This window comes from Amphichorda felina (genome assembly GCF_050947745.1).
Source record: "Amphichorda felina strain 45539 chromosome Unknown scaffold_8, whole genome shotgun sequence".
In the NCBI taxonomy this organism is placed as follows: Eukaryota; Fungi; Ascomycota; class Sordariomycetes; order Hypocreales; family Bionectriaceae; genus Amphichorda; species Amphichorda felina.
This window is the reverse complement of record NW_028145042.1, coordinates 1,064,291-1,090,427: the sequence shown is the minus strand read 5'-3', so window position 1 is coordinate 1,090,427 and position 26,137 is coordinate 1,064,291. Positions and strand designations below refer to the sequence as shown.

General features: G+C 52.9%; 8 protein-coding genes across 8 annotated transcripts; 4 read left to right on the top strand and 4 right to left on the bottom strand.

Moving 5' to 3' along the window:
* Positions 1-934: 934 nt before the first annotated feature.
* RCE1 (CAAX prenyl protease) lies at positions 935-1,899 on the top strand (the record flags this gene model as incomplete). The annotated part of the gene is made up of 4 exons (XM_083197387.1): positions 935-997; positions 1,067-1,441; positions 1,518-1,826; positions 1,876-1,899. 4 exons carry the CDS (start codon positions 935-937, stop codon positions 1,897-1,899), a joined length of 771 nt encoding a protein of 256 aa, XP_083046855.1.
* A 242-nt stretch (positions 1,900-2,141) lies between these two features.
* Positions 2,142-3,818, bottom strand: MMM1 (ERMES complex subunit MMM1; the record flags this gene model as incomplete). Its single annotated transcript, XM_083197386.1, has 2 exons — positions 2,142-3,339; positions 3,616-3,818. 2 exons carry the CDS (start codon positions 3,816-3,818, stop codon positions 2,142-2,144), a joined length of 1,401 nt encoding a protein of 466 aa, XP_083046854.1.
* Positions 3,819-4,087: 269 nt separating this feature from the next.
* On the top strand, positions 4,088-8,382 carry MTO1 (glucose inhibited division protein A-domain-containing protein; the record flags this gene model as incomplete). The annotated part of the gene is made up of 3 exons (XM_083197385.1): positions 4,088-5,218; positions 5,273-5,866; positions 6,733-8,382. 3 exons carry the CDS (start codon positions 4,088-4,090, stop codon positions 8,380-8,382), a joined length of 3,375 nt encoding a protein of 1,124 aa, XP_083046853.1.
* A 2,070-nt stretch (positions 8,383-10,452) lies between these two features.
* Positions 10,453-11,284, top strand: ACO1O0_008018 (transport protein particle component; the record flags this gene model as incomplete). The annotated part of the gene is made up of 4 exons (XM_083197384.1): positions 10,453-10,739; positions 10,818-10,935; positions 10,994-11,083; positions 11,153-11,284. 4 exons carry the CDS (start codon positions 10,453-10,455, stop codon positions 11,282-11,284), a joined length of 627 nt encoding a protein of 208 aa, XP_083046852.1.
* Positions 11,285-11,643: 359 nt separating this feature from the next.
* Positions 11,644-13,040, bottom strand: ACO1O0_008017 (lactate/malate dehydrogenase; the record flags this gene model as incomplete). Its single annotated transcript, XM_083197383.1, has 7 exons — positions 11,644-11,784; positions 11,841-11,985; positions 12,062-12,524; positions 12,590-12,689; positions 12,746-12,856; positions 12,922-12,953; positions 13,028-13,040. 7 exons carry the CDS (start codon positions 13,038-13,040, stop codon positions 11,644-11,646), a joined length of 1,005 nt encoding a protein of 334 aa, XP_083046851.1.
* A 1,728-nt stretch (positions 13,041-14,768) lies between these two features.
* On the bottom strand, positions 14,769-15,494 carry ACO1O0_008016 (ribosomal L28e protein family-domain-containing protein; the record flags this gene model as incomplete). The annotated part of the gene is made up of 5 exons (XM_083197382.1): positions 14,769-14,937; positions 15,008-15,129; positions 15,196-15,219; positions 15,274-15,368; positions 15,440-15,494. The coding sequence occupies 5 exons, from the start codon at positions 15,492-15,494 to the stop codon at positions 14,769-14,771; spliced, it is 465 nt and encodes a 154-aa protein (XP_083046850.1).
* A 1,431-nt stretch (positions 15,495-16,925) lies between these two features.
* ERG3_2 (sterol desaturase family protein) lies at positions 16,926-18,002 on the bottom strand (the record flags this gene model as incomplete). The annotated part of the gene is made up of 2 exons (XM_083197381.1): positions 16,926-17,712; positions 17,761-18,002. The coding sequence occupies 2 exons, from the start codon at positions 18,000-18,002 to the stop codon at positions 16,926-16,928; spliced, it is 1,029 nt and encodes a 342-aa protein (XP_083046849.1).
* Positions 18,003-21,844: 3,842 nt separating this feature from the next.
* Positions 21,845-23,892, top strand: TUP1 (WD40-repeat-containing domain protein; the record flags this gene model as incomplete). The annotated part of the gene is made up of 4 exons (XM_083197380.1): positions 21,845-21,977; positions 22,045-22,126; positions 22,192-23,143; positions 23,203-23,892. The coding sequence occupies 4 exons, from the start codon at positions 21,845-21,847 to the stop codon at positions 23,890-23,892; spliced, it is 1,857 nt and encodes a 618-aa protein (XP_083046848.1).
* Positions 23,893-26,137: the final 2,245 nt, after the last annotated feature.

The window sequence follows — 26,137 nt, the reverse complement described above, 5'->3', positions numbered from 1 at the left end:
CTATAAATATGAATACTTACTAGTAGTCATAACTCGTACTCGTACATAGTAGTAATTATGCTGGGTAAGGGTTCTAGATTGAGACTTGAGAGACGCCGCCAGTTTGGAGACTGGGACGTTGATGATTGAAGTTGAGTTTTGCGTCGCCCCATAAGTTCAGCTAAGCGCCGCCCAACCAATAGAGTAGTAATATTTAATCAAGGTACGGATACGGAGTACTGTGTACCTATACATACATAGTAGTAGGTGCCGGGCCAGCCGAAGCCAGGTTGATCATGTGAGGAACCCAGTGTCCCAGACGCTGTTGTCTAACGCACCAGAGCTCCAAATACCAATTATTTCGGGATTGTATTCTCAGGTCGGCATCCTATTGAACCGATTGTCGGGTGCGTCCTGTAGTAATAGATGCTAGCTTTTGGAGAGCTCCTATACTCCAGGCAAGGTTCCCAGGTACTGACCCAAACAGGCAATAGCACTAGAAAGGAGCAACCACACAACGTTTGCTAATAGTACTCGTCGTACTACGAGCACCTAGCAGTGCCGCGCGTGTCCTGGTGTCGGGACCATCCGTGTGTACGAATACTCATACTCCACAGAGAAGATAATACCACCTGGGTTAGTACTCCGTAGATCATCAGTATAAGTACCAGTAATTACCACAATGAATTTTGAGCAACGGTCGTTCTCGGTTCTGGTTGTTAGGTACTACTACGATTGCTAGTACGAGTACTCGTTCGCACCTTACGCACAAGTCGCCTATGGGAGGGCAAGAGGCCTTCCGATTCCACTTCAGATATTCCAATACCCTTCCCATTCCCCACCCACCACCACCACCACCACTACCAACTTGGGGGATCCTCGACCTCCACAACCCACACACAGAATCTCCGATTCCATTCCAGAAGCTCACCTTCCTCGGTAGCCTCTGAAGACCATGTCACCTCAATTGGCGCCCGACTATGGAGGTCTCACAGAAGTGCAGGCCGTTGGCCTTCTGGTGAGCTTGTCATCCTTGTTACCTCAGTCCTCTTCGTAGCTGCAGCGACTGATACAAATGTGCAATCAGCTGGCCTACTGTCTCGCCTACGTGCTTCCCCTGCACCTCTTTCCTGGGGCCAAGGCATCGCCTTACCGATCCCGCGATGACCCCACGGCAATACGCGCCCGCATACGCGCCGTCTCCCTCTCCACGGTCGCCTGTTCTCTTGCCACGTTCATCTTGCTGTCCGCCCACCCTGCCGCCACCAGTCCCCTGCGCCTGATGGGGTACTGGCCCCTCGGCCTAGTTGAGGCCGCGAGCGCCCTCTTTCTCACAGCTTTGCTCTTTGCGGCGCCTCTGTATGAGACAGTTTTCATCAATGGAAGCTGGTCTCTATGGCTGCGACTACAGCCCCTGGCCACCATTTGGTCTGATTGGCCGTCATGGAGGAATATAGTCGCGGTATGTAGTCTCGTACACACCCTTCCCAACATCGACTTAACCCCAATGCTGAAACATCATTTTCATTCCCGTACAGGGTCCTATAACTGAGGAGTGTCTGTTCCGCTCCGCTGCTGTTCCGCTCCTCCTGCTGGCGGGCCATAGCATGGGGAGCACCGTCTTCCTTTCTCCTCTTGTCTTCGGCCTGGCGCACCTTCACCACTTTTATGAGTTTCGTGTAACTCATCCCCACATCCCTGTCACTGCAGCCGCAGCCCGCTCCGTCATCCAATTCTCCTATACCTATCTCTTCGGTATCTATGCCACCTTCATCTTCCTGCGCACTGGCTCCTTGCTCGCCGTCGCCATTGTCCACGCCTTTTGCAACAGCATGGGTTTGCCACGCGTATGGGGTCGAGTTGAGCCTTACTGGTACTCTCAGGATGACTTATCAGGTCTTTCGCACCGCCAGAGGTTGAGACTTTGGACGGGCCTATATTATTTGCTTCTGTTTGGCGGCCTGCTGGCTTTTTGGGAGGGCTTGTATCCCCTGAGCTACTCTCCATTGGCTCTAGTCGATTTATAGACATCGCGGTCCCGTAGCTGTAACTCAAGAGATAAGGCTGGATGCCTTACTTTGCCGTGCCAATGGTCGTTTTGAAGGACGTCGAATTAGAAGGCAACTGGGGTTTGCCGAGAGGTACACCCCTAAGCTGCGAGACTAGGTCCGGAGATCCGGGCCCAATCCAGGCATTGAACCAGGCATGGAGAAATCGTCGCCATCCCTCGGGCGTCGCCGCTGCCGCAGCGATCCCTGATCACGAGTCTCCTCTTCTGCTGCCACCTCTTTTCGGGCCTCCTCACGAAGCTCGCGCCCAAACTCTTTCCCCTTTGACCGGCCGACCGAGGCACTGCCCTCAGCCATGCTATCTTCGGGTCCTCTGGTGTTCTTCTTTCGTGGCCACATGCTGGGGAGCTCTATTTCTTGGAACCGTGGCTCCACGGCTCGTTCGTCGAACCATCGGTGGAGCCGCGCTTCTATTAGTTGCGCGATCTTTGGGACATCTTGTAATCTGGACCGACTGCCAAGCAAGCTTCGAATGGAGAAATCGAGTCGGTAATCGTCGAGGAAACTGAAAGTCATCATAGTCGGGGTGGACTGCGAAGGATTGCTGGGGATGAAGGAGATAGATAATGTGCCACTGAATCTAACAATGGAGACGGCAAGGGCAACTGGTAGAACGGCAGATAGCTTTTTGGGGTAGTTGAGGAGAAGCTTTGTCTCCAGAGCAAGCGTAAGCATGTCGCTTAGATCCACGTCCATCCGTGCCTGAAGGCGCGTGCCATCCCGCGCAGCAGTGGCTGGGTCGAATCTCTTGCCGTTTCCCACCCCAAGTCCGTCTTCGTCCACCGGGATGATGCGGCAGTTGCTGAAGATGGGAAAATCTTCACCAAGACTTAATTCTGTCACGCGGATTTCATCCACAAAATCGGGCCTCGAGGTGCCATTCAAGGCTTTCGTCAGGGAGCTGAGGATGGCATCGTCATGCTGCGCATCGCTCCGAAACTGTGCAAGGGTCTGGGCAATGAGAACATTGAACCAGTCTAAACTCTCTGGTTGGTGGCTGTCCACATTGTAGTAAGTTTTACTCAGTATGGAGCCAATGGTCAAGAAGGGAGGGTTCCGCAGCACGGTCGACTTCTTGCGTCCGGGAGTATGTCCATGACGGCTGTTTGAACTGCGAAGGCTCAGCAACGACTGCTTGTGAGCTAGTGTCCTAGACCGACGTTCTGTCGCTCTCAAGGACGCAGTGACATCGGGCGAAGGGGGGTCGCCAAAAATGAAGAACTTGATGAAAGCAGCCAGGATCAGGACCACGGACAGCTGGCCAACAATGAGACCCTGAGTGAAAGATAGGCTAGATGTTTAAGATCATGTCAGTCCGAAGTGGTTGGCATGGCTGTGCTAAGTGACTCAACTCACGTTGGCTCATTGTGAGCTGGACACGTCTCTAGTGACATCTCCGTCCAATTCCATGGAATGTGGCTCTGATATAAGTAAAGGTCGGGTCAGGGGAAGATATCTCTCTGGTTTTTCGTCTGAAAGGACTCGGCGTGACCCTTCTCTAGCGAAGGGTTTGGTGAAAGCGTTCTCGCCGTCAGCTGCTGTGCTGATGCATCAACAGGCAACTTACTGGGGATATCGTGTTGGGACCTGTATAGGGTAATTTACGGTAGAGCTCTGCGGCAGTATCTCTAACTCGCCATCAAGGGTCTTCTCAAGTCGATGCTCGGCAGTTTGCGGGATGAGACGTCCATGCAAGGGACCGGTGTGATCCTTGTGGCTCCCGAAGTGTCGCAGCGTGGGCAGCCACTCACTAAGCCGCAGCCCATGCATATACCGGGGATGCATAACGTCAGTCCCAACCGCCAGTTTCCAAGGTTCCAGGCTGACAGCGAGCCTCATTGATACCACCGCTGAACGCCGAGTCCAAACGTCATACCGCGCCAAACATATTATCAAAGGCTTTACAGGATCACTCATCCCGGAGCCTAATATCTCCAGCCTGCTCAATACCTCAGCTGCTGCGGTCCCGGCTAAACCCACGCAGGAGTGGAATGACATAGCGCCCTGAGAACGCTACGGGCGTTGAACACTTGCCCATCATGGACGTCTCTCAGGCAGTCGCCGGCTACATCTCTAAGATGGTCACACCGGCCAGCGACTCATCGTCAACAAAAATGAAGACGCTGCTCTTAGACAGAGAGACAGTCTCTATTATATCAACCGCCGTCACCCAGTCTTCATTGCTCAGCCATGAGATCTACCTCATCGACCGCCTAGACAATACAGGCCGTGAGAAGATGCGCCACCTACGATGCATTTGTCTCATCCGGCCGTCTCCCGAGACTATCCAGCTGTTGATTGACGAGCTACGTGATCCCAAGTATGGGGAGTATTACCTATACTTCACCAACGTGGTTAAGAAGTCTTCGCTGGAGCGCCTTGCCGAGGCCGACGACCACGAAGTTGTTAAATCTGTCCAGGAGATGTTTGCCGACTACACAGTCATCAACCCCGACCTGTTCTCACTCAACATCACACTGCCGCAGCATCGCATCTGGGCCGGTAGTCCGGACACGTGGAACCCTGACTCTCTCCAACGATGTGCTGAGGGGCTGATCGCTGTCCTCTTATCTCTCAAGAAAAAGCCACTTATCAGATACGAAAGGAGCAGCCCGTTGACAAAGAAGCTAGCGTCCGAGGTACGCTACCTCATGACCCAGGAAGAGCAGCTGTTCGACTTTCGCAGGGTGGATACGCCGCCTATTTTGTTGATTCTGGATAGGAGGAAGGATCCCGTCACGCCACTCCTGACGCAATGGACCTACCAAGCGATGGTCCACCACTCACTGGGTATTCACAATGGTCGAGTCGACTTGAGTGATGTCCCAGACATTCGCCCAGAGCTTAAGGAAATTGTTCTATCCCAAGACCAAGATCCGTTCTTCAAAAAGAACATGTACCTGAACTTTGGAGATCTGGGAGGGAACATCAAGGAATATGTGGAACAATACCAGTCCAAGACCAAGAACAACGCGGACATCGACTCCATATCCGACATGAAGCGGTTCATGGAGGAGTACCCGGAGTTTCGCAAGCTCTCTGGCAACGTTAGTAAGCACGTTACGTTGGTTTCGGAGCTTAGTAGGCGAGTCGGTGCCCACAACCTCCTTGAGGTGAGCGAATTGGAACAGAGCTTGGCTTGCAATGACAACCACAACAACGATCTCAAGGTAAGTCCAGTCTTCTCCCCTCTGGCAAGGAACGGTTATACCAACGATCTTTAGAACATTCAAAAGCTGGTGCAAACCCCCAGCGTCAGTCCTGAGAACAAGGTTGGTCTCGTTGCTCTTTATGCTTTGCGTTACCAAAGACACCCATCCAATTCGACCCCCGTGCTCGAGGACCTACTCGTTGCCGCTGGAGGGGTGTCTCCACGCCACGCCGACCTTGTCAACAAGGTAGTAACCTATCACTCTTCGCTACACTCCTCCCAGGGCCAAGGTGGAATATCAGATATTTTCGAGTCCGCAGGCATCTTCTCAGGAGCATCTAACAGGTTCAAAGGCCTGAAAGGTGTCGAGAACGTCTACACACAACACAGCCCCCTGTTAGAGAGCACGCTGCAAGATCTCGTGAAAGGTCGCCTGAAGGAGCAACAATTCCCCTTCGTGGAAGGCGGAGGTTCCACCCGAGACAAACCGCAGGATATTATTGTGTTCATTGTTGGTGGAGCTACTTACGAGGAGGCAAAAATGGTTGCTGGAATCAATGCATCCACGCCTGGGGTTCGTGTGGTTCTGGGCGGGACATCTATCCACAATTCTACTACCTTTTTGGAGGAACTAGAGGATGCTGTCTCTTCGTGGCCAGAGAGCCGGGTAAGAAGATGAGATCATGAGATGGTAAACGATGTTCGGTAACTTAGATAATATTCAGCGTTAATCTCGTTTGGGGTATTGAGAATCCAGATTATCAAGAAACAGCTGTTGTCTGTTTAATCAATCGAGGAAACATGAGCTTACTACTAGTAAATAATACTTATAAAACCATACCTTGCGTAGCTGGACTGCTTCAACAATGCACGCACTGTGGATAGTAACCTTTCCGTGAAGGTATCCTACACGGTTAGTTGCATATCCTCAATGTGGCTTATGGCGACCAAAAAAAGTTGCCAGGACCCTAGCGCTTGATGGCATCGGATCTCGCTCGCCATGATCCATTGACAGAGTCAGCTCCAACAACTCCCTGCAAGAAGACATGCCATGCGCGCTCTTATGCGTCCGAGGGCTTCGGGGTCAACAGGCTGGCGCTGGGGGCAACAAGTTTGCCGGCGTCGCCACCTTGCGACAGTAGCCGACGAGTCTAGGTTCGCCGTTTCGCAATCGTCCCTGACCAACCCACACACTAACTCTAACCTCTAGACAATTTGACGTTGTCGTTATTGGAGGTGGGCACGCCGGCGCCGAGGCGTGTACTGCCGCAGCCCGATCCGGCGCACGAACAGCCCTGATTACACCTAGCATCGACAATCTCGGAACATGCTCGTGTAATCCTAGCTTCGGCGGCATTGGCAAAGGCACTATCATTCGCGAAATCGACGCACTCGATGGTATAGCAGGGAGGATTATCGACAAAGCCGGCGTGCAATTTCACCTACTTAATCGAAAGAAAGGACCTGCAGTATGGGTACGTCAAAGGGGGCTGTGGTTGACTCTTGAAGCACTGCTAAAGCGACTTGTAACAGGGACCTCGTGCGCAAATCGATCGGAGCCTCTACAAAGAGTACATGAAGGCGGAGTTAGAAGCTTACCCAAATCTCTCAATGGTCCTCGACAGTGTCTCCGATATTGTGCTCGCGGAGGAGAGGGGAAGTTCAGAGCCTGGAGCCCTAGGCAGGATTGCCGGCGTACGGTTGGAGTCAGGTCGTGTTCTCCCTACCTCGAGGGTGATCATCACCACCGGCACATTCTTGGGGGGCGAGATCCATGTTGGCCTGCAGTCATATCCGGCTGGGAGGCTGGGGGAAGCAGCAACCTTTGGGCTGAGCAAGTCGCTTAAGGATGCGGGCTTCCAGCTCGGCAGGCTGAAGACTGGAACTCCCCCTCGCCTCGACCAAGCTTCGATCAACTATGACGGCCTTCAGCTGCAGGAAGGCGATAACCCCCCAGTGCCGTTCAGCTATCTCAGCGACTCGGTAACAGTTCGAAACCAGCTGACTTGCAGCATCACTCACACGAATGACGCTACACATGAGGTTATCCGACAGAATCTCGACAAGACGGTCCATATACGAGAGACAGTAAAGGGCCCGAGATACTGCCCGTCTTTAGAATCCAAGGTCATTCGCTTCCCCCACAAACATCGCCATATCGTATGGCTGGAGCCCGAGGGGTTCAACAACCCAGTCATCTATCCCAACGGTCTGTCAATGACGATCCCTCCAGAGGCACAGGAACAAGCGCTGCGCACAATCAGGGGACTCGAGAATGTCAAGATGCTGCAGCCTGGATACGGAGTTGAATACGACTACGTTGACCCTCGAGGACTGAAGTCGACTTTGGAGACAAAGGCCATCAGCGGGCTCTACCTTGCCGGTCAGATCAATGGCACTACTGGGTACGAGGAGGCTGCTGGCCAGGGTATTGTTGCAGGTATAAATGCTGGACGAGCTGCGTCCGGTCTGCCTGGTGTGTCACTCTCCAGATCGGATGGCTACATTGGCATCATGATCGACGACCTGGTCACCAAAGGCGTGACGGAACCGTACCGAATGTTCACCTCCCGAAGTGAATTCCGTATGGCAGCCAGAGCAGACAATGCAGATCTGCGCCTGACAGCCAAAGGGAGAGAGTGGGGGGTTGTATCTGACAGGCGGTGGACTGCATTCAGCGATGAGAAGCAACAGATGGATGATTTGACTAAAGCTCTCGAGTCGGTCTCGTTTAGCTCCAAGCAGTGGATCCAGCACGGGTTCGGGATCAGAAACGACACCCGCCGCCGGACTGGGATGGATATTCTTCAAATCTCAAACGATAAAGCTCGGGTCACAGTCGATATGCTCGACGCAGCTGTTCCAGGGGTTGCGTCGTACTCGCCACGAATCAAGGAGCAAGTGGCCCTTGAGTCAATATATGCCCCGTACATCAAGATGCAGGAAGCGGAGCGAGGAAGATTTTCCAATGATGAGAGCATTAAGTTGCCCCTGGATCTGGACTACGACGGCATTTCTGGTCTGGCGATTGCCGAGCGTCAAGCCCTCAATCAGACTCGCCCAGAGACCCTAGCTCAGGCTCGCCGAGTCGAAGGTGTCACGCCTTCCGGGAGCCTGAGGCTCCTAGCGTACATTCGTCGCAACTCTCGATCCCCCGGGGCCATCGTGGAAAACGTTCCCTAGTTGTTTTGGCAATATCATACTCCCATTAGTAGGCGTTCCGGGATAGGTCGGTTTTGAAAGGCTGGGGTGAAGGGAGTTGGTATGAGAGGTTTTAACTTGGGCAACCATGTCCTATTGCAATAATCTGATATCTTGTACAATACCAACCGATAGATTATAAGGGTAATGTGATCAATTCGTTTTCAACTAGACGGCCGCTCCAAGACCTGAGTTGACAATTTCGTATCATGACGTGGGTCCCAAGACAGAGGAGTTGGTAAGTCTGAATGTCTGTGTTTGCATTGTGTTTTATTTATTTACTCTTCGCTCCGGATGTAGGCTTGTTCAGTATTTTTACAGCGTCCTTACTATACACGTAGCTCGCTCCGCTCCAGATCGTCGTGGCAGCAACAACATACCTAAGCAAGCGCATTAATCTCCACCACAAATAGAATATATGGGACATAAGGGGAACCTACTGCATGATGTTCAATACCGGCCCCATATCGATGGTGATGAGGGGGGCAGCTGTCGTCATGCCAATAAGCCCAAGCTGGAACACTGTGTTGTACTTGCTAATAGTTGTGGGACGGACCTCGGCCGACGGCAAAGAAAAGTCCCAGTAGCGAGAGAATGTCTTTGGCGGAGGTAATGATATCCAACGGTAGTAAATGGCCGATATTCCAAGACCGATGTCGCGTCCGAGAATGATGACAGCAAGCCAAACTAGACCAGCTCAGTCAGCACACAGTTGCGGGCAGTTTGCTCGGAGAGAGAGAGAGAGAACAACGCACCAGGCAAGGCACCCTTCATGGCTAAACAGACTGTCAAGATTGTCATGAGAGCCTTGTCTGCCATGGGGTCAATTACTGTGCCGACGACAGTCTTCCGGTTCCACCGGCGCGCGATCCATCCATCGACAAAATCTGTGATGCCAGCGTAAACAAAGAGACCAGCAGCCCATGTATGGTAGTCATGCAGAACAAGGTACCCGACAACGGGGGCGGCAACTAGGCGGGTAAAGGTCAGAGCATTCGGGATCGTGTAAATGTCTTCGTGGATAACGAGTTCGGTCGAGGTTTGCTTCGCAGGCGTGGAGGTTGTGGCGGGAAGCTTCTTCCGGGTTGATCTGGCGTTTTATTAGCATATGATCTTTTCCTGAGGCTTGGTCGAGCGATGCGCCCTCGTCTGGGCATACTCATTGCTCAACTTTGGCTGCTGCTGGCTCCGGAGAGCAGGAGAGGTTGTGAAGACACATCTTTGCCGCGCCGGAGCGGCGATCCTCTGTAGACCCAAAGCCAACCGGGGAAGCCGGCCTGCCAGTCTGACAGAGAGCAGCATAACGCTAGCTCGTTCCTGCTGTCATGCCACTTGTGCCAGGGCTATGATCGGGGAATCTTCAAAATCTCACGAGTCACGATGCCTCGGGAAGTTGTTAAAGCTAACATGGATAGCCTCATACCCCCGATTGGTGGATAATTCGGCCTGTGGGCAGGAGGGTCCAGACTCCATCTTACTACCTACCTAGGTACAGATTAGTGTGGTACGAATCAAGGGGGCGGGTTCATTGGATATATTTCGGCCAGGCAATATTAAGGCAATTGAACAATCAACGATGAGGTTAGTAGAATGTAGTTATTAGAGCTCGAAAATGAGTGCGTACATTGTAATAGCGGCAACATGTCATACCCAAGAATATAGACCTCGGAATCATTTCCCCTCCGGAGGAACCTGGCAGAGCCGCAACACCCATGACGGGACTGGCAGAGACAAGAGCCGAGCCACACTGAGGCTGGATCCTGCAGCTCATTTATATAAAACATAAGTACTATCGAATGTAGCTAATCAAAAGATACCTCTATATTGAGCAGTAGCCTGTTTTGTGCTCACTCGTCACAGTGTCAAGTGTAAGTTGTTGAAGTTCGAAATCCGGTTCGTAGGGAAGAGTGGTTGAGTGCCCCGCGCTTACCAGTAAGTCTACTCCTCCAATTCGCTAGCCAGCTCTGGCAGCTCTATCCTCCTCCTGACCTCACCTCCCGCAGTACGAACGCAAGAATACCCGCCCGCCCACTCGTTTCAATAACTGCAGCCATGTCCTTCGACGCAGTCATGCCGCCGTATAACTCGTCCGACCCGGCTGCGTCCTTCCTGAGCTCATCGGCGCTCGACTTCCTCCTCATCGAGCTAGTCCCATTAGCATACCGCGTCACCAACGAGATGCCCGTAGCCCTGCAGCCACCTGCGGAGAACAACGCCGTCACGAACAATGGGCCGACGATAGCCTCTCTAAGTCGAGCCGAAGATGACGAGACCCTCGATGCTGTGCGCCATAAGCTTGAGACCGCTGGCTACCGCGTTGGCCAAGGTCTTGTTGAAAGGTACCGCCCGACTTCCGAGGCATGATGTTCGCATGCAGCCCCGATCTCGCTAATCTAACATTTCTCCTCCATTTCTAGGTTCTCAAAAGACCGCCCGCGATTCAATGACACACTAGACGTTATTAAGTTCCTCTGCAAAGACCTGTGGTCACTTGTCTTCGGGAAGAACATCGACAACCTCAAAACAAACCATCGGGTTCGTCCCCGCAAATACGTATTTTGCCCAGCCCCCAGCGCTTACCATGTCCCTCTAGGGCGTATATGTTTTAACTGACAACGTATTTCGACCTTTTTCCCGCATGAGCACCGAAGCCAGCGGCCAGGCAGTGGTTCGGGCCCAACCAGTACGTTCTATGTTTCTCGAACTCAGGGGTAGTTCCAATCATTGTTTGCTGCCGCTAACGTAACTACAGTTCCTATGGTTCCCTTGTGGGATTGTAAGAGGTGCCCTGACTGCGCTTGGAATCGATGCCAGCGTCCAGGCCGAAATCAGCGAGTTACCGGGAGCAGTGTTCCAAATCAAAACCATCCCCGTCAAATCATAGCACCCCGATATATGCAGGGCATACTATCCATTTCCTCTGAGGCGAGACGACGTCAATCCAATCCACCGCCAATGAATCAGCTTAAACTGTGTCCCCGACCAAACAATTCCTCAAGAATTCCAGGCACAAGCTGGAAACAACGGGGTAGAGCTTCGCGTCGACCGAGCGATTGGCTGATTCTCCGAGAGATAGAGGCACAGAGATACTTCACAGCCTGCGAAAAGAGTCAACACCATCAGAATCATGCGCCTTCATCATTTATTACGCCTAGCATCACAGCTATGGTTTGCGCAAAAAGACTCCCAGAAGCCGTCGGTTCTGCTCACCAGATTGACCCAGGTTCAAGGGGTAGGGGTTTATTACTTTTGAGGGGGGTTGTGGGCGAAGTCAATGCCCTTGGTGATGTTTCCCTTGAGATCAGCGACGGCCTTCTCCAGAAGAACCTTCTCCTTGTCGGTGATGCCCTCCAGAGGGTTAATGGCCTTCTCAGCACCGTTGGGCTGCCAATCTAAGATTAGTCTTCGTCAGGAAATAAGGGTGTCACCGGTGTACGTACGCCAAGCTCAATGGGAACAGAGAAGAAGTCGGTGCCGGTCACCTTAGCAATAGCATCGCCTCCAGGAACGCCGGGGAGATAGACGTAGCTAGGCTCAATCAAGCCCTTCTCGCCCTTGACGGCCCTGATGACCTTCTCAGCGAAGCTATGTTTTGTTTTCAAGTCAGCCATCGATAATGAACAAAGAGAAACCCCTCAAAGCAATGAACAATAGAGCTTACCGGTAACCTGCGTACGCCATGGACAGGGTTGCGGAGCCAGCGCCGTCCTTGGCCTTGACAACCTCGTCACCGCCGAACTGGACGCGGTTCACCAAGGCGTCGTATTTGTCGTCCGGGATGTTCACCGAAGGAGAGGCCTTGCTAAAGAGAGGGATGATGGTCGCACCCGAGTGGCCACCAATGACGGGGATGGTGAGCTTCTGGGGCTTGCTCTCGCCAATAATGCCGGCCACAAAGGTCTCCGCGCGGACAATGTCAAGGGTAGTGACACCGAAGAGGCGCTGAGGGTTGAAGACATTCTTGGACTTGAGGACCTCGGCAGAGATGGGAACGGTGGAGTTGACGGGGTTAGAAATAACCAGGATGAAGGCCTTGGGGGCGACCTCGGCAGCGACCTCGATGAGGCCCTTGACGATTCCAGCATTGATATTGAAAAGGTCGTCACGGGTCATGCCAGGCTTGCCTAGGGTTAAGTCAGCACGACTCCTTCCAGCGGTAAACAGCTTCAGTCAAATGGGTATATCCTACGGGGAATGCCAGCGGGGATGACAATGATGTCGGCATCCTTGAAGGCAGCCTTGGCTCCATCGTTGGCAGGGAGGTATCCTGTGACGGTCTTTTGTGTCTTCTGTCAGCACTCCGAAGAGTCTAATTCGGTTCAGGCCGAGATTAGAGGAAGCTTACAGCCGGAGTAGAGATGTGGGAAAGGTCGGCAGCGACACCGGGGGTGTTGACGACATCGTAGAGGGCGAGCTCGTCGATAAGGGGGCTGGACTTGAGGAGCAGCGAGAGGGGCTAGTTTTCATGTCAGCTGTTTGATCCGGTAGACAGGTTAATAAGTGCAGGGAGATGGTCCTTACCTGGCCAATACCGCCAGAGGCACCAGCAACAACTATAGGATGGAATTGTGTCAGCTCGTTGAAGGTGCGCGGGCGACACGAATGCGGGGTTGAGGGGCATGCGCACCGGCCTTGACCATGGTGACGGTTAGAGGAAGATGCGGAAGAAGCTCTGGAGTGTTTAAGGTTGTGTAGAGAGGGCCAAAGCACTTGAGAGTTTGGGTCTATGCGTGTGGTTGAATATGAAAGGTTGAAGGGGGGAAGACGAAAATGGTGGAGGAGGTGGGATCAGAAATGGCTTTTCGAGATGCTGCTCTTGTACGTCGCAATCCCTCGGAGCTTTGCGTTTGCGGCCATATTATCCGCAGAGGGCTGTCCCGCGAAGGAGGGGCAGGTGTTGAACGCCAAATGTTGGGGAGGGGCAGCACGCGCCGGCTGACCGGCCAGCCAATAAGAGGGTGCGGCGCACAAGGTAGCTACTCGCCGTATAGGACAAGTCCCGTTTGCCCGTCATATTCCGACTCGGGCCTCGCAACAGCCTCCTGTGGTGCTGCCGGCCTCGACGGCACCATGTTCCCATACTACTGGGGCTTCTGATTATCGCCATCGAGCCATTAGGAGTTGATTCCCATCTACCTTGTACGGGCCAGGACGGTCCATGGAGCGTGCATACTCCCGAGACTTGCCGACCACTAGTTAGAAGCCCGAAGTCGCCCTCAACAGGCTCTTGGTACCTGGCTAGCATAGGCATATCCTCGGTTGAACACAAAGACAATTTACGTCATTAAGGTACACATACTGGTGGGAACTAGGTAATACCTACCTAGGTGCCTAGGCCCTTTATAAAACTTTCTACATGCTCCTCGTAATTATTTCTGCCTACATACATACTGTTATGGTAGTCTCAAGGCAAACCGGCTGAGACGGAAACATACCAGGAATATGATAGCCGTGGTTAATGAACCCTACCTAGCGGTATGTATTAACAGAAACCGTAGCATTCATGTTGAAAATATTCCAAGTTAGGTACGTATGCTATTTTGCCAGCTCGCGCTAAAGCTGCTGAGCTATAATAGGGTTTAAGTCGATTGATGATACCAATCGGGCAACACTGGGAGAGATGGTTACTGGATTTGTGAGAAACCCCTCGCGGCAGATGGCGCAAGGTGCAGATAAAAAACATGGAGCATTTAATACATTGTACGTGCTGGCATGTGGTCGGTCTGTTGAGGACTCAAGTTGTACTCTATCCCGGCCCCCATATTCCGCTATAATGCCTCGGATCTGGTGCAAGACTTACCCGTGACTGTCGGTAATGGCCGGGCGTACGCCAAAATGATATGGGGCCATTCCGAGAAGATCGGGCCCCGACGTATCATTATTGCTATGACTACGGATACGTATACCATTGAAACATTTCACCGCCCCGAACTATTTCTGGCTATCTTATCAAACTGACGCAAGCAGCGTTCACTCTCCCCAGCACAGGCAACGATGTGCGGCATCGGGCTACGAACATGTCCCGCGAACCCCTTTCCTAGCCAACAACCCGCAGTGTCTTCCGCTGTGACGAATTTCCGCCGTGTACGTCACCACTAGTCAAATATCGAATGATCCTCACAGGGGTTTCCAACAAAAGCGGTATTGGGACTAAAGGATATCCTATCCTGTTGGTTCAAACAAGAGACCACCTTATAGGCGTCAAATGTATTTGTTAAACGAGGTTTAGACCTAGATGCCAAACTCCAGCCATGATCCCAGGGACCCATACTGACGAGGTTTCTCCCCTTCTGCTTCAGGATATCGCTCTTCGCAAGGGCCTTGCCTTGCCCGCAATCCTTCCATACCAGGCATTTTAAATGTTTCTCTTACGCCGAGGCGGCCTTCTTAGCCTTGGTGCCGCGCAGCTTAGGCTCGGGTTCGGGCTTGACAGGGAGCTGGGACTGGCGGATGGCGGAGACGCGGGAGACGGCGGCCTCGCGGAGGTCGGGGCGGTAGCCGCTCTTGGCAGTCTGGTTGGCAACAGCCTTGTAGGCCCTAGAGTGCGCGGAGATTTGTCAGTCGCTTCGCCTCGACATAACCTTGACCTTTATTGGGAGAGACTCACTTGCGGCTCGACTTGGCGCCGCTGTGCTCGGACTTGATGAAAGTCTCCTTGGGCTTGGTAGGAGCGGAGGGCTTCTTAGTGATGACGGTGAAGCCCTTCTCGTTGCGGACAATGCCAACAGCCTATGAATCTGTTTAGTAGGTGCTCCACGGTCCGTCGACCACTGCGTTGGCTGGACGTGTTCGTACCTTGTCGTTGACGAAGCCAGCGTGCTATTTCCCAGTTAGTCAAAGCTCCCAATCAATTTGTTCGTCAAAAGATCGCACCTTGCGGACGTTCTTGTTGATGAGGTTCAGGGGGTCGCGGGAGAACTGGACGCCGCCATTCTGCTTGCTCTTGGCGAGGAAGCTGTTGTTGTTACCTATCGGAGGAACATTCATGTTAGCGTCCAGTTTCTTCCGTCGTCTTTCATGCTTCAGGATGCCGGCTTACGGACGACCTCCCAGATCAGGTCCGAGGAAACGTTGGGGAGCGCAGGAGTGGCCATTGTGACGGTTTATTGGGCTTCTGAATAGTACCTGTGTCGTAACGTCGAATTGGTATTTCTTCACAACACACTACAACTCAAAAGTGGTCAAAATTGTTCCATCCTGTGCGCTCGCTTAGATAGCAAATTTGGGTTAGTGACATATATTCCCCCACGACCCTGCTGAGTTGCACTTAACAGCGTTAATTGAATGAACGCGGCAGAACGCCCCCACCTGTGGTCCACTGGAGTGGACCCTGTGGCTCAGAGGCAGAGAGGGTCACGTCAGTTCATCTGCGGCCAGTTCCACCTGAGACCACTTCACACATCACAAAGCCCAACCGCCCTCGCGGCTAAGCATCAAGCCTTCAAGACGACGGCACAGAGCCATCGCAATCACTCCAGCCTGTCATGGTCGCATAATAGACCGAGTCATAGACAACAACTACCTACGGCCTTGCGCCCCTTCCCCTCGCTTTCCGGTCCTCCCGAGACCCACGATATACCTGTCGACAACTCGATCCTCTCGACATCCCGATCTATCAGTCAACCAAGCCGATATATCCACCATGGGCTACGTCCTCTATTCTCTCTCCTTTTTTTTTATCCTCCTCGTTACATGCCTCTTCTTTACTCGCTCCCACTGGTCTCATCTTGTTACCGATGTCCACATCCCCGGCGCTGGCTACATCTACTCCCGCCTCCCAACCAGCTTCTCTGGCGACATCGAGGCAGGCCTTTCGAGCAGCAATTTTGACCTGACCGGAAATGTTGAGGGCGGTGACAGTCGCCGAGGATTGGATGAGGCCGGAAAGGCCGAGGTCCTCAAGATCATGAAGAAGAGACGGATGACATTCGACCAGGCGAGAAAGGTATACATGGAGAATCGGTTCAAAGCCAACGACATTGGCGCCGACGGGCGACCACGAGACCCTAAATTCGTGAGCTTTTCTTGAAGAGAGTAATCCCGATTGAAAGAGGAGCCTCCGCCAGTCTTGCTCCAGACTCCGCATATGTCTGCACCGAGCTTATCCGTGCAGCACGCTACACATACATGCAGCGGCATTCGTTCGTTCCGAGGGGAGACCACCACAGGGAACCAATTGGCGAACTAAGCCACGTTTCATTTTTTTTTACCCCCAGAGGATCATGCACTTGGAGGCGAGGCCTATAGTGCCATCCGCCCGTATTGGAGTTTTCGGGATCGAGTTTTGATTTCCAACTATTAGCTGCCAGTTATGTCGAGTCTGGCTTATTATTTGACATTTTGTCCAGCAAGCAATATACAGCTATGTCCAGCACCACCATCCCTCTCCAAAACGCCGTTCCCACTGGCAAATGTAGACCAGCCAACACGCGATTCATATATATACAGAAACCGATACCAGACCGGGAAGTTCAGAAATCGCTCAGAAGGTGTCGACGCAACACCGTGCCAATTCTCCGATACTCTTAATTATTCTTCTTGGTCGAGGGAGGCTCGTAGGTGCGGTCATCCGTCCCCTCAATCTCCTTGACGTAACCATCAACAGTCTTGGACTCAACCTTCCACTGCTTCTCTGACATCTTCGTCTCCTTCTCAAACATCCAAGCCTCGGGCATCCTGTAGGTGCCGCCAAGGCGGTCGAAGGCCGTGAAGAACTGACCGTAGTTGACCTCAAAACGAGAGTGATGTAGTGAATGGCACGCCGCACCATTCACGACAGGGTTGTTGGTTAGATACTCGCCGTCGTGGATGAGGATCGACCAGAAGTTGACGAAGACGAAAAGCACCACATAGGCCATCTTCTGGAGCGGGAACAGGAAGGGAAAGATGTGGTACGGAAGAGACTGTGCGAAGCCATCCATAGGGTGGAATGCATGGCTAGCGTAAGGCGTGGGCATGATCCACTTGTGGTGAGGCTTGTGAAGGCGTTTGTAGATGAGCGGATGGTGGAGATAGCGATGGATCCAGTAGATGCAGAAGTCGGTAAAGAGTAGGAAGATAGGGAACTGGGCAATGTTGTACCACATCCCCGGGCCTTCGGCAGTCGTATCATAAAGCTTGCTGTAGCCACGGATTTCGAGCGCCATGAGCGGCGCGGTGAAGAGGGCCATGAAGGGCATCGACTTGTTCGCCTGCTTGATCTCAAGCCAGATCTGGTTTTTGATGAACTTGGGATGGTTCAGAGTTCGCTTGTCGAAGATGAAGAAATATGAAAAAGTTGCGACGAGGAAATAGACCAGCAGCCCAAATACCCTATGGACGTATTAGCAGGTCTAGCGGTCTCGGTAAGGCATGACGTACCAAACAATAAAGTACAGCGTAATGAGCTGACGATGGAGATTGTCGCGCGGCCATGCGCTCATATACGCAGCCTGGGAAGGCTGAACATTGATGAACTGGCTTGCCGGCTCGTATGTCCATGAGGAAAAGGTCTGCGCCGAGGCGTTGCCGGGGAAGTCATAAGGGGCCGGCTTCGCCGGGTGAGCCCAGGCGTAGATGTAGTCGGCGATGAAGGTATCGGTGAATTCAACAACGATATCCATGATGGCGGTGGTGGTGTCGCCTAGCGACAAGAATCGGTCCTCGGCGTCGTCTTGTGCCGGAGGTGGAAGGACTTGGGGAAAGAAAGGAAGATCAGAAATGCGACCATGCGCAGAGTGGTGGTAATCTCCTCGTGCCTGCAGCAGCGTAAATGGGTTGGTTGAAGGTTGGAGTCGATTGGGGCAAAAACTTGTGGGACCAAGTAAAGAGCGCGACTGAGGGGCAAGCGCGATCCTTCCAAGGGTCGACGGTTGGATATGGGGAGGCTGTCGAAAAGAGGGTAGTAATTAATACATAACGATGCAAGAGTTCGAGGGAACCAGGGAGCCGGCAACCTCATTCATATAACGTGAATGGGCAAGTGGCTCGGTTGTTCGTAGGCCCGAGACAGGAAGCAGTCAGGTCATGGGAAAATTCCCCGTCTTCCCGTAGTCTTGCAACTTCAAGACCAACAGCTAGGGGTGTAGGAAAGTGGCACGATGAGGATGGGCGGCTCTCCGGTAATTTTCATGGGCGGCGTATTCGGCATCTCCTGCGGCCGGTGTGCTCTAATTGGCTGGTGGTCGGCCAAGCGCCATCTGGGATCCACACAGCCCCTCCGAGAGCGTGGCATGGTCCGATTTTGACGTTGGTCGACCGATTGATAACGCATCTCACCACATACCTATAGGTACCTATGGCATGCCTACCTTGCGTGCTTCCCCTCAATACCCTTATCCCTTCTTCCTTGGCGCAAGCCCCGCGACGATTCCGGGTGTTAGATATTACTATGTAAACTGGTAATATCTAATCCCCTGTCCTTGTCCCGTTAATACGGTATTTAACGGACTTAGGAGCGGAACATGGTGCCTTTGTCGTATCGAAGGATTGCCATCTTCTTGGTATGTGGTCGATGACTACGCATCAAAAATATTTTTGCGGGCGTTTTGAAAGGCGGGACGTCTTTGACGTACAATGAACACTGCATGGGTGGGCTCAATCAGGTGTCGATATTCTCTTTCCTACTATTATATAACCCTAAGGTGCTTTATTCAGAACTGTATAGGCCACGCCATACTAGACCCGGGCTTGCCTACTGGTATCTCGGATGCCTCACATTGACGCATATTATGCGACCCGAAGACTTGGTTTGGGGTGGGACTACCCGTGCAAGGCCAACGAGTGAGCACGGCGATGCCAAGAACATCTCATATCAATAATAACATTAAGCTAGATACTAGCAAAAGAAGTACAGGTTACCTGGTTGAGAATCGGTCCAAGATCTGAGTACTGCCTCCCGATCGTCCCGCCCCCCACAAGTTGAAAAGCTGGAAGACTATATACTTAGTACGTACGGATAGTAATACTACTGCCGTAAACACTGGTCTCTTTTATACACTTTAGCGCGTCTAAATGATTGGATTGGGTGTCCTCCACGAAAACGGGCGGGGATTGGCCTATTAATGATTTTGCGATCGATACAGAGCGTGTACTGACCTCCGTGGGCAGGCTCTTTCGGGGAGAAAACACGCTAAGGTGTGTGAAAGAGATGAGTGCATACGGTAGTCGGCTGGACCCTACTTACGGATGCAGTCGCGACATACCTCCAGTAGGGTCAACCTATGTAAGATGAGCGGCAGATGTCAGCCACCTCATCGACACTCTGCTTCCACCAAATGGTGACACATGCAAGGCTACTATTATGTATCTACTGCCACCAGTTGGGGCACTACGTAATCCAAGTTACGCTGTCGGAGTTGGTAGTCCCCTATCCTCCTGTCAATAATGCCTAGGCACTTACTACACGTAATATACGGAGTACATATCGAGCGCCGTGTTCTACTCATGATTGTGTGCGGGTAGAACCATGGGGCTCCGTTGTAGCTACCGAGGGACGCTTCTCTGCCGTATTATAGGCACCCTCAAGGTATAGGGCAAGCGTAAAGTAGAGACGGCCACATTGCGTTCCATGGATGGAGACCGGCAGTCAAGATGGTGCCAAGCAAACGGGCTAGCCGTCGCGGTCACACGAGCAGTACGACGGTAAGACCGGGGTGAGTCAATATCGTTCAGTTGTACTTCGTACGGAGTAGTATATGTATGTATATGTACAAGGAAACAGACGAACAACCCACAAGCCTGTCTCCTTCACGATCCTACCTTGCTTACATGCTTACCTATTACATGGCATAGTACGGATACTGGTACATGCGCAACAGCACCAGACCCCGGTCACGGAAGCCGATTGGTAGGCTGGTTTCGCCGTTTCGGGAGGAGGGGTGCGCAGCTGTGCCTGAAGTAGTTCTCATTCAAGAGCTCAACTGGCAGATGGGGTAATGGCAGACGAGTGCGTGAGCTTGTTGGTTGGGAGGTATGTTGCAAACCATTATCAAGGTCTTTTTTAACACGCGCTTATGTTAGCGGGAGACTGTTTTGTGCTGTGCGCTGTCATCCAAGCTACTCATACCTGACCTAATAAAGTACAGAAAACGGTCTCCCCGTCCTATGAGCGTTCCTATTTAGGCACACAAGAACAGGGGATTGATCCTGTGGGGGGAGGGGAAACCTGAAGCAGTACTTCATACAGAGTACTACTAGTACTACTAGGTAATAAGCGACGACATTAATAATAGCTGCGAGGTGCTGCTTGTCCAACAGCGGCACGAGTACATCATACCCTACTGCAATGCTTAGTACTTGCAGTTGATTCCTCAACAGCGGGTACTATTACGACCATTACCTGGTAGTATTAGCCGCACGTCCACCAGCTGTGCGCCCAACAACGTGTGGTCATCAACAAACATGCACTCCACGAGCGAGTCAAACCGAACTTCCAGACAGCGACAGCCAAAAGGCGCACGGGCGCCAGGTTGGGTTGTGTAGCGGATGTAGCGGGTCCCCTTGCTAGTACTTGGGGTTTTCGAGCTGGTACTTGGCGACGATTTGTGGCGCACCAAGATCTGTCGCCGGCCACCGTTGCAGGTAGTCGGCTGCGCTGATATAAATGGAGCGCATGCTGTTGTCCTAGCTCCTGAACCTGGGCTGGGCTCGGGGGGTTTTAGACAGTTGGACACTTGTAGCCCTGGCCCCCGCGCACCAGCCGGCCTGAGCCAGGTGAGATGCGCTCGTAGTACCATCTGTCTTGCAGCAGGTATCACCATCCCTGCCTGCTACGGCTGGTTCAGGTTTCATTGCCCGTGCGTGGGCCGGCCAGACCCACCTAGCAAGCACCCCCGTCGCCCTGGGCCTGGGGCTGGCGTGGCAGGCCGCAGAGGCAAAGTGGCACTTCCCAGCGGAAGAGGCCCATGCATCTGCACCTGCACCTGCTTCTGCTGGGGCTGGTGGCTGCAGGTGGAGAGCGGCTGGGCTTCCTGGGGCTCCACTATCCCGTCCCATCACCCTTCCAAGGTTCCCAGCAACCAGCGCCTCGCCGCCAATGTCTCTTTTCCTTTTTTTCCACCTCTTTCCTGCCCCTTCCTCCCACTCCACCTCATCAACACGTTGGCCATCATCCACACCTGGCTCCACGTCGAGGGCGCTTCATCACCATCACTCGCCGCAGGTCGCATGCGTTCTTGCTGAACGACTCTGACCTGGATTGACCCTGACCCTTGACATCCCAGCCTCGCCGCCCAACCCGCCGACCCTCTACCGCGCAACTCTTTATTTAGCGAGCCCGCAAGACAACTCCTGGTGGTCGAGTCGAAGGCGATCTAGCCGCTACAAGCTCCTACTCGCTGCGTGCTGTTTGGCACCCTGCCTCTACTTATCCGCCGCTGCCTAGAGCTTGCCGCGCGCATTGTTGAGCAGCGCGCGACTGTTTGCTCCGTTGACCCCCACGGCACGATCTGGACAAACTATCACAATGTCCATGTACCCTCATCGTGGCATGGGGGCCGTGCCCCCGGGCAATTCGGCTCGCCTTAACGAGCTACTTGATCAAATCAGAGCAGAATTCGATACCCAGCTCCGCCAAACGGAGGGGTTTGAACATCAAAGTACGCAATTATCTCAGCTCCTCTCCCCCTTTTCATCTTGGTAAGACTGACTGTTGTTCCGAAACAGTTTCTGCTCAGGTTAGCGAGATGCAACTTGTAAGGGAGAAGGTTTACGCCATGGAGCAAACCCACATGACTCTGAAGCAGAAGTACGTCTTGACTGGAGTTTTTTTTTATTACCTTTGCATCATGTTAACGTTGGATGCCCCTCCAGGTACGAAGAAGAACTCAGCGTTCTACGACACCAGCTCGCAGAAGCTACCCGTGGCAAAGGAGGTGCTGGCCAGCCAGCAATGGCTGGCCCTCCACAGCACGCCGGCCCATCTCAACAGCAACCCCCGTCGATTACATCGGGTAATGGTCTCTTCAGTGGCATTATGGCCGGCGGAAACCAGGGCGGGCTTGCGCCACCTCAACCGCCGCAACAGCAGCAGCAGCACCAGCAGCAGCATGGACCGCCACAGGAGCAGCCAATGGGTCCCCAGCATCAAATGTCCCAGGCGGCCCCAGGGCTGCCTGTACCACCACCTCATCCTTCGACACAGCAGCAACAGCAGGGACCTTACCAGCAGCAGCCATATGGCGGTCCTATGTCCAATGGTATGGGCCCGCAACCGCCTCAGAGTACGGCTTCTCCAGGGCCTGGCCGTCGCGGTATCGGTCGCCCTCCCAATGGGGTTGGACCGACCACGCCTCAGATCAATACCCCGGTGCCTTACCCTGGGAACGCTCAGTCGCCCTCAATTACCCAACCGACGCCTGATCATCCCCGTATGGGAGGACCTCGAGCCCCTACCTCGGTTGGTAATGCCCTTGGCGACCTCGAGCTGGATGCTGTTGCTCCTCAGAACAAGAAGACCGGCAGTGATTGGCACGCCATTTTCAACGCCCAAGTCCAGCGCGTTCTCGATGTCGATCTAGTCCACTCGCTTCAACACGATAGTGTTGTGTGCTGCGTTCGCTTTAGTCACGATGGCAAATATGTTGCCACTGGCTGCAACAGATCCGCCCAGATTTTTGACGTTGCTACTGGTGAGAAGGTGTGTGTGTTGGAGGACCACAATGCAACCGACCCCATGGGCGGTACCGACTTGTATATCCGCAGCGTTTGCTTCAGCCCTGACGGGCGATACCTCGCGACTGGTGCCGAGGATAAGATCATCAGGGTAGGTCATCTACTGCTATAAACTCGCCAACCACGACTGCTAACCTCTGATTCCTGTAGGTCTGGGATATTCAAAACAGGACAATCCGAAACCACTTCACCGGTCACGAGCAGGATATCTATTCTCTGGACTTCGCCCGCGATGGGCGCACGATTGCTTCTGGAAGCGGCGATAGAACCGTGCGACTCTGGGATATCGAGCAAGGAGTCAATACATTGACGCTAACGATCGAGGACGGCGTCACAACAGTGGCAATTTCTCCCGACACTCAATACGTGGCTGCTGGATCGCTTGACAAGAGCGTGCGCGTGTGGAGCATTCAGGATGCGATTTTGGTGGAGCGCCTGGAAGGCCCTGACGGACATAAGGATTCAGTGTACTCTGTTGCCTTCTCGCCCAACGGCAAGGACCTGGTTAGCGGTAGTTTGGACCGAACGATCAAGATGTGGGAGCTTGGTGCACCCCGAGGTGGCAGGGAAGGCAACCGCACTGGCAAATGCATCAAGACGTTCGAGGGTCACCGAGACTTCGTCCTGTCGGTAGCTTTGACGCCCGATGCCAACTGGGTGCTCTCTGGATCGAAGGATCGTGGAGTTCAATTCTGGGACCCCCGGACCGGAACGACTCAACTCATGCTCCAGGGACACAAGAACTCGGTCATTTCTGTCGCCCCTAGCCCCCAGGGAGGCTTTTTTGCTACAGGCTCAGGCGATATGAAGGCTCGCATCTGGTCCTACCGCCCCCTGTAATCCAGACGTTAATTGGACTAGGGGCGAGAGGACTGTTCGAATAGCGATTCAATCAAGGAATTGAAGATGATGGGCGAGTATGGCAGGCAGCGCTTCGTCTTGGGATAATATCAGAAGCCCATGCTCGTGTATGGTGGATATCGCGGCGGGCGCATGGATTGGGAAGAGGAAATGATGAAACAAATTTTGTCAAGGACGATATTTTCGTCTTTAGGAGTGGGCTTGGTTGTTTTTGTACTTGATTACTGCGAATGTTCTACCTAGTACCTATTCTACCACCATTATGATGATCCTTCCCATCCGGTGCTTTAATTCCGGTTTATCTCGCGGTGATTAACTGGGGTTTATTTATTCGATCGTGCCAAAGAGGCTTGAGAGCTCGTCGCCTTTACTCCTGGTCTTAATTTTGCTCCTCTTCTTCTTTGATTGATGGGTAGGGCCCCCAGAGGCTGCCGTGACTCGCAAAGCTGCTAGGCCCGTAATACTTGGTGTTGCTGGTACCGTGAGATCCATGTCGCCTCGTGAAATGGCGACTCCTCTATCTCCTTCGGTAGAGCTTTGGAAGATTGGGGAATTTTCCCCTACGGCGGGCGAATCTTGAACTGAGCCTGGGGGTTGGTCTGGGGGTAGGAGTTCGGAAAGGACGGAACTGATACGGGCAAGCACGGCAAGGAGAACTAGACCCAGCGGGGCATACTGGTTGTCGGCGGCCAACTGGCTGAAGCGTCTAAAGAGGTTCAAGAGCTTTCTGTCAGCTAGGCGAGCCTTGGAGATACGAGGCGCGGGAACTTGCATGTAGGCTCCTGGGGTGATACGGTCTCTCAACCAGCGCACACGGGAGAGTAGGCCGGAAGAAGAAGTCTCGCGGGATGTGGAGGAGAAAACGAGGGCGCGGAGGGAGCGGCGGAGGATGCTAAAGTGAGACCACCAGTGGGATGCATGATGCTGGTTCTTGTTACGGTGGTTGAAGGCATCAAGTAGGGGGAGGAGGGGAGAGAGGTGGTCTCGGATGGTGGCAGAGGCGGTGATCGTCGTTGCAGTAGCACTAGGGCGTGTAGTGGACGAGCTCTTCATCGTGAAATCATGGCGGAAGGTTCTGAGAGGGGCAAAGAGGCTGTTTGGCCAAGGGGAGCACACAATCCAACCCTGGCCACAAGGACTATGCCTTGATCGTGGTTTGTAGCCTCTGAAGTGTGATTCGACCACCATGTGAGCTTTTCTGCCGCTCCTACCGCGCCGTCGTGGGCGGTGAGACGCACTGATAAGCTTAGATAACGACAACCTCCCCAACTCGGCCAACGTTCCATAACAACGCCCCAGGTGAAGTCCCCGTGTGGATTCGTAAACATAAATTCTAGTAGTCATGCGCCCCTTGTGGATGAAGCTGACGTAGTGGAAGACAAGGTAGGTAGGCTTGCTCGAGACGCTAGGTGATAAGAAAGAATAGTAGACGTTCGTTGTCTCTATGAATTGTACTATGGGAATGACTAGTGAAGTGTACGTAAGTAAACAACAACGACTACAGAGATTGACAGGTTGGGGCATCATCAATGTGTGGTAAATAAAATTTTTACACACATGCACCGTATGTGCCAACAGTACGTTCGAAGTAAAGATTCCCGGAAGCCTTTGATCCCATGTCCGGTTTTTGCAAGGTGGCGTTGAGCACTCGGGTAGCATCGCTACCAAAGCATTATGGTTGCGGTAAACCTGACCTCGTCACCCCCGGTTGATTTTTCATCTCCTTTCCTCACCACCCTTGCCACCTTTGACTGGGTAGAGTGTTGGCAGTGGTTAAGTTCGGATGAAAGTGCCAATTGGCGCGTCGCCTACGGCCGATTTTTTATCCATTGGTGGACAAGTTGTAATAATACAAAGTACAAAGTACGAATAGAAGCGAGGTAAAAGTGGTAGTGTTACCACGGTTGCTCATTAATATGGATGAGTAGCACGATCGTGAGCCTCCTGGCAGTAGCAACAACTGATTATACGATGCCAAAAAAAAAAAAAAAAAAAAAAAAAAAAAAAAGGAGGTTATACCATAACGAGAGTGTTCGATGGTTGGTTTCCTATCAACCTAGTGGTGCAAGATGGCTGCAAGGAAGAAGAATGAAGACCCTCGAGGTCACGAGAGTCGAGGCGACGAGAACCACCCGCCTTGCCCCACCATGAGCCACTTGTAACCCCACCATGACCTGGAACCCATGTCGTTGTCGCTTGACGGCGGCCTTTCTGGCAGTACTCG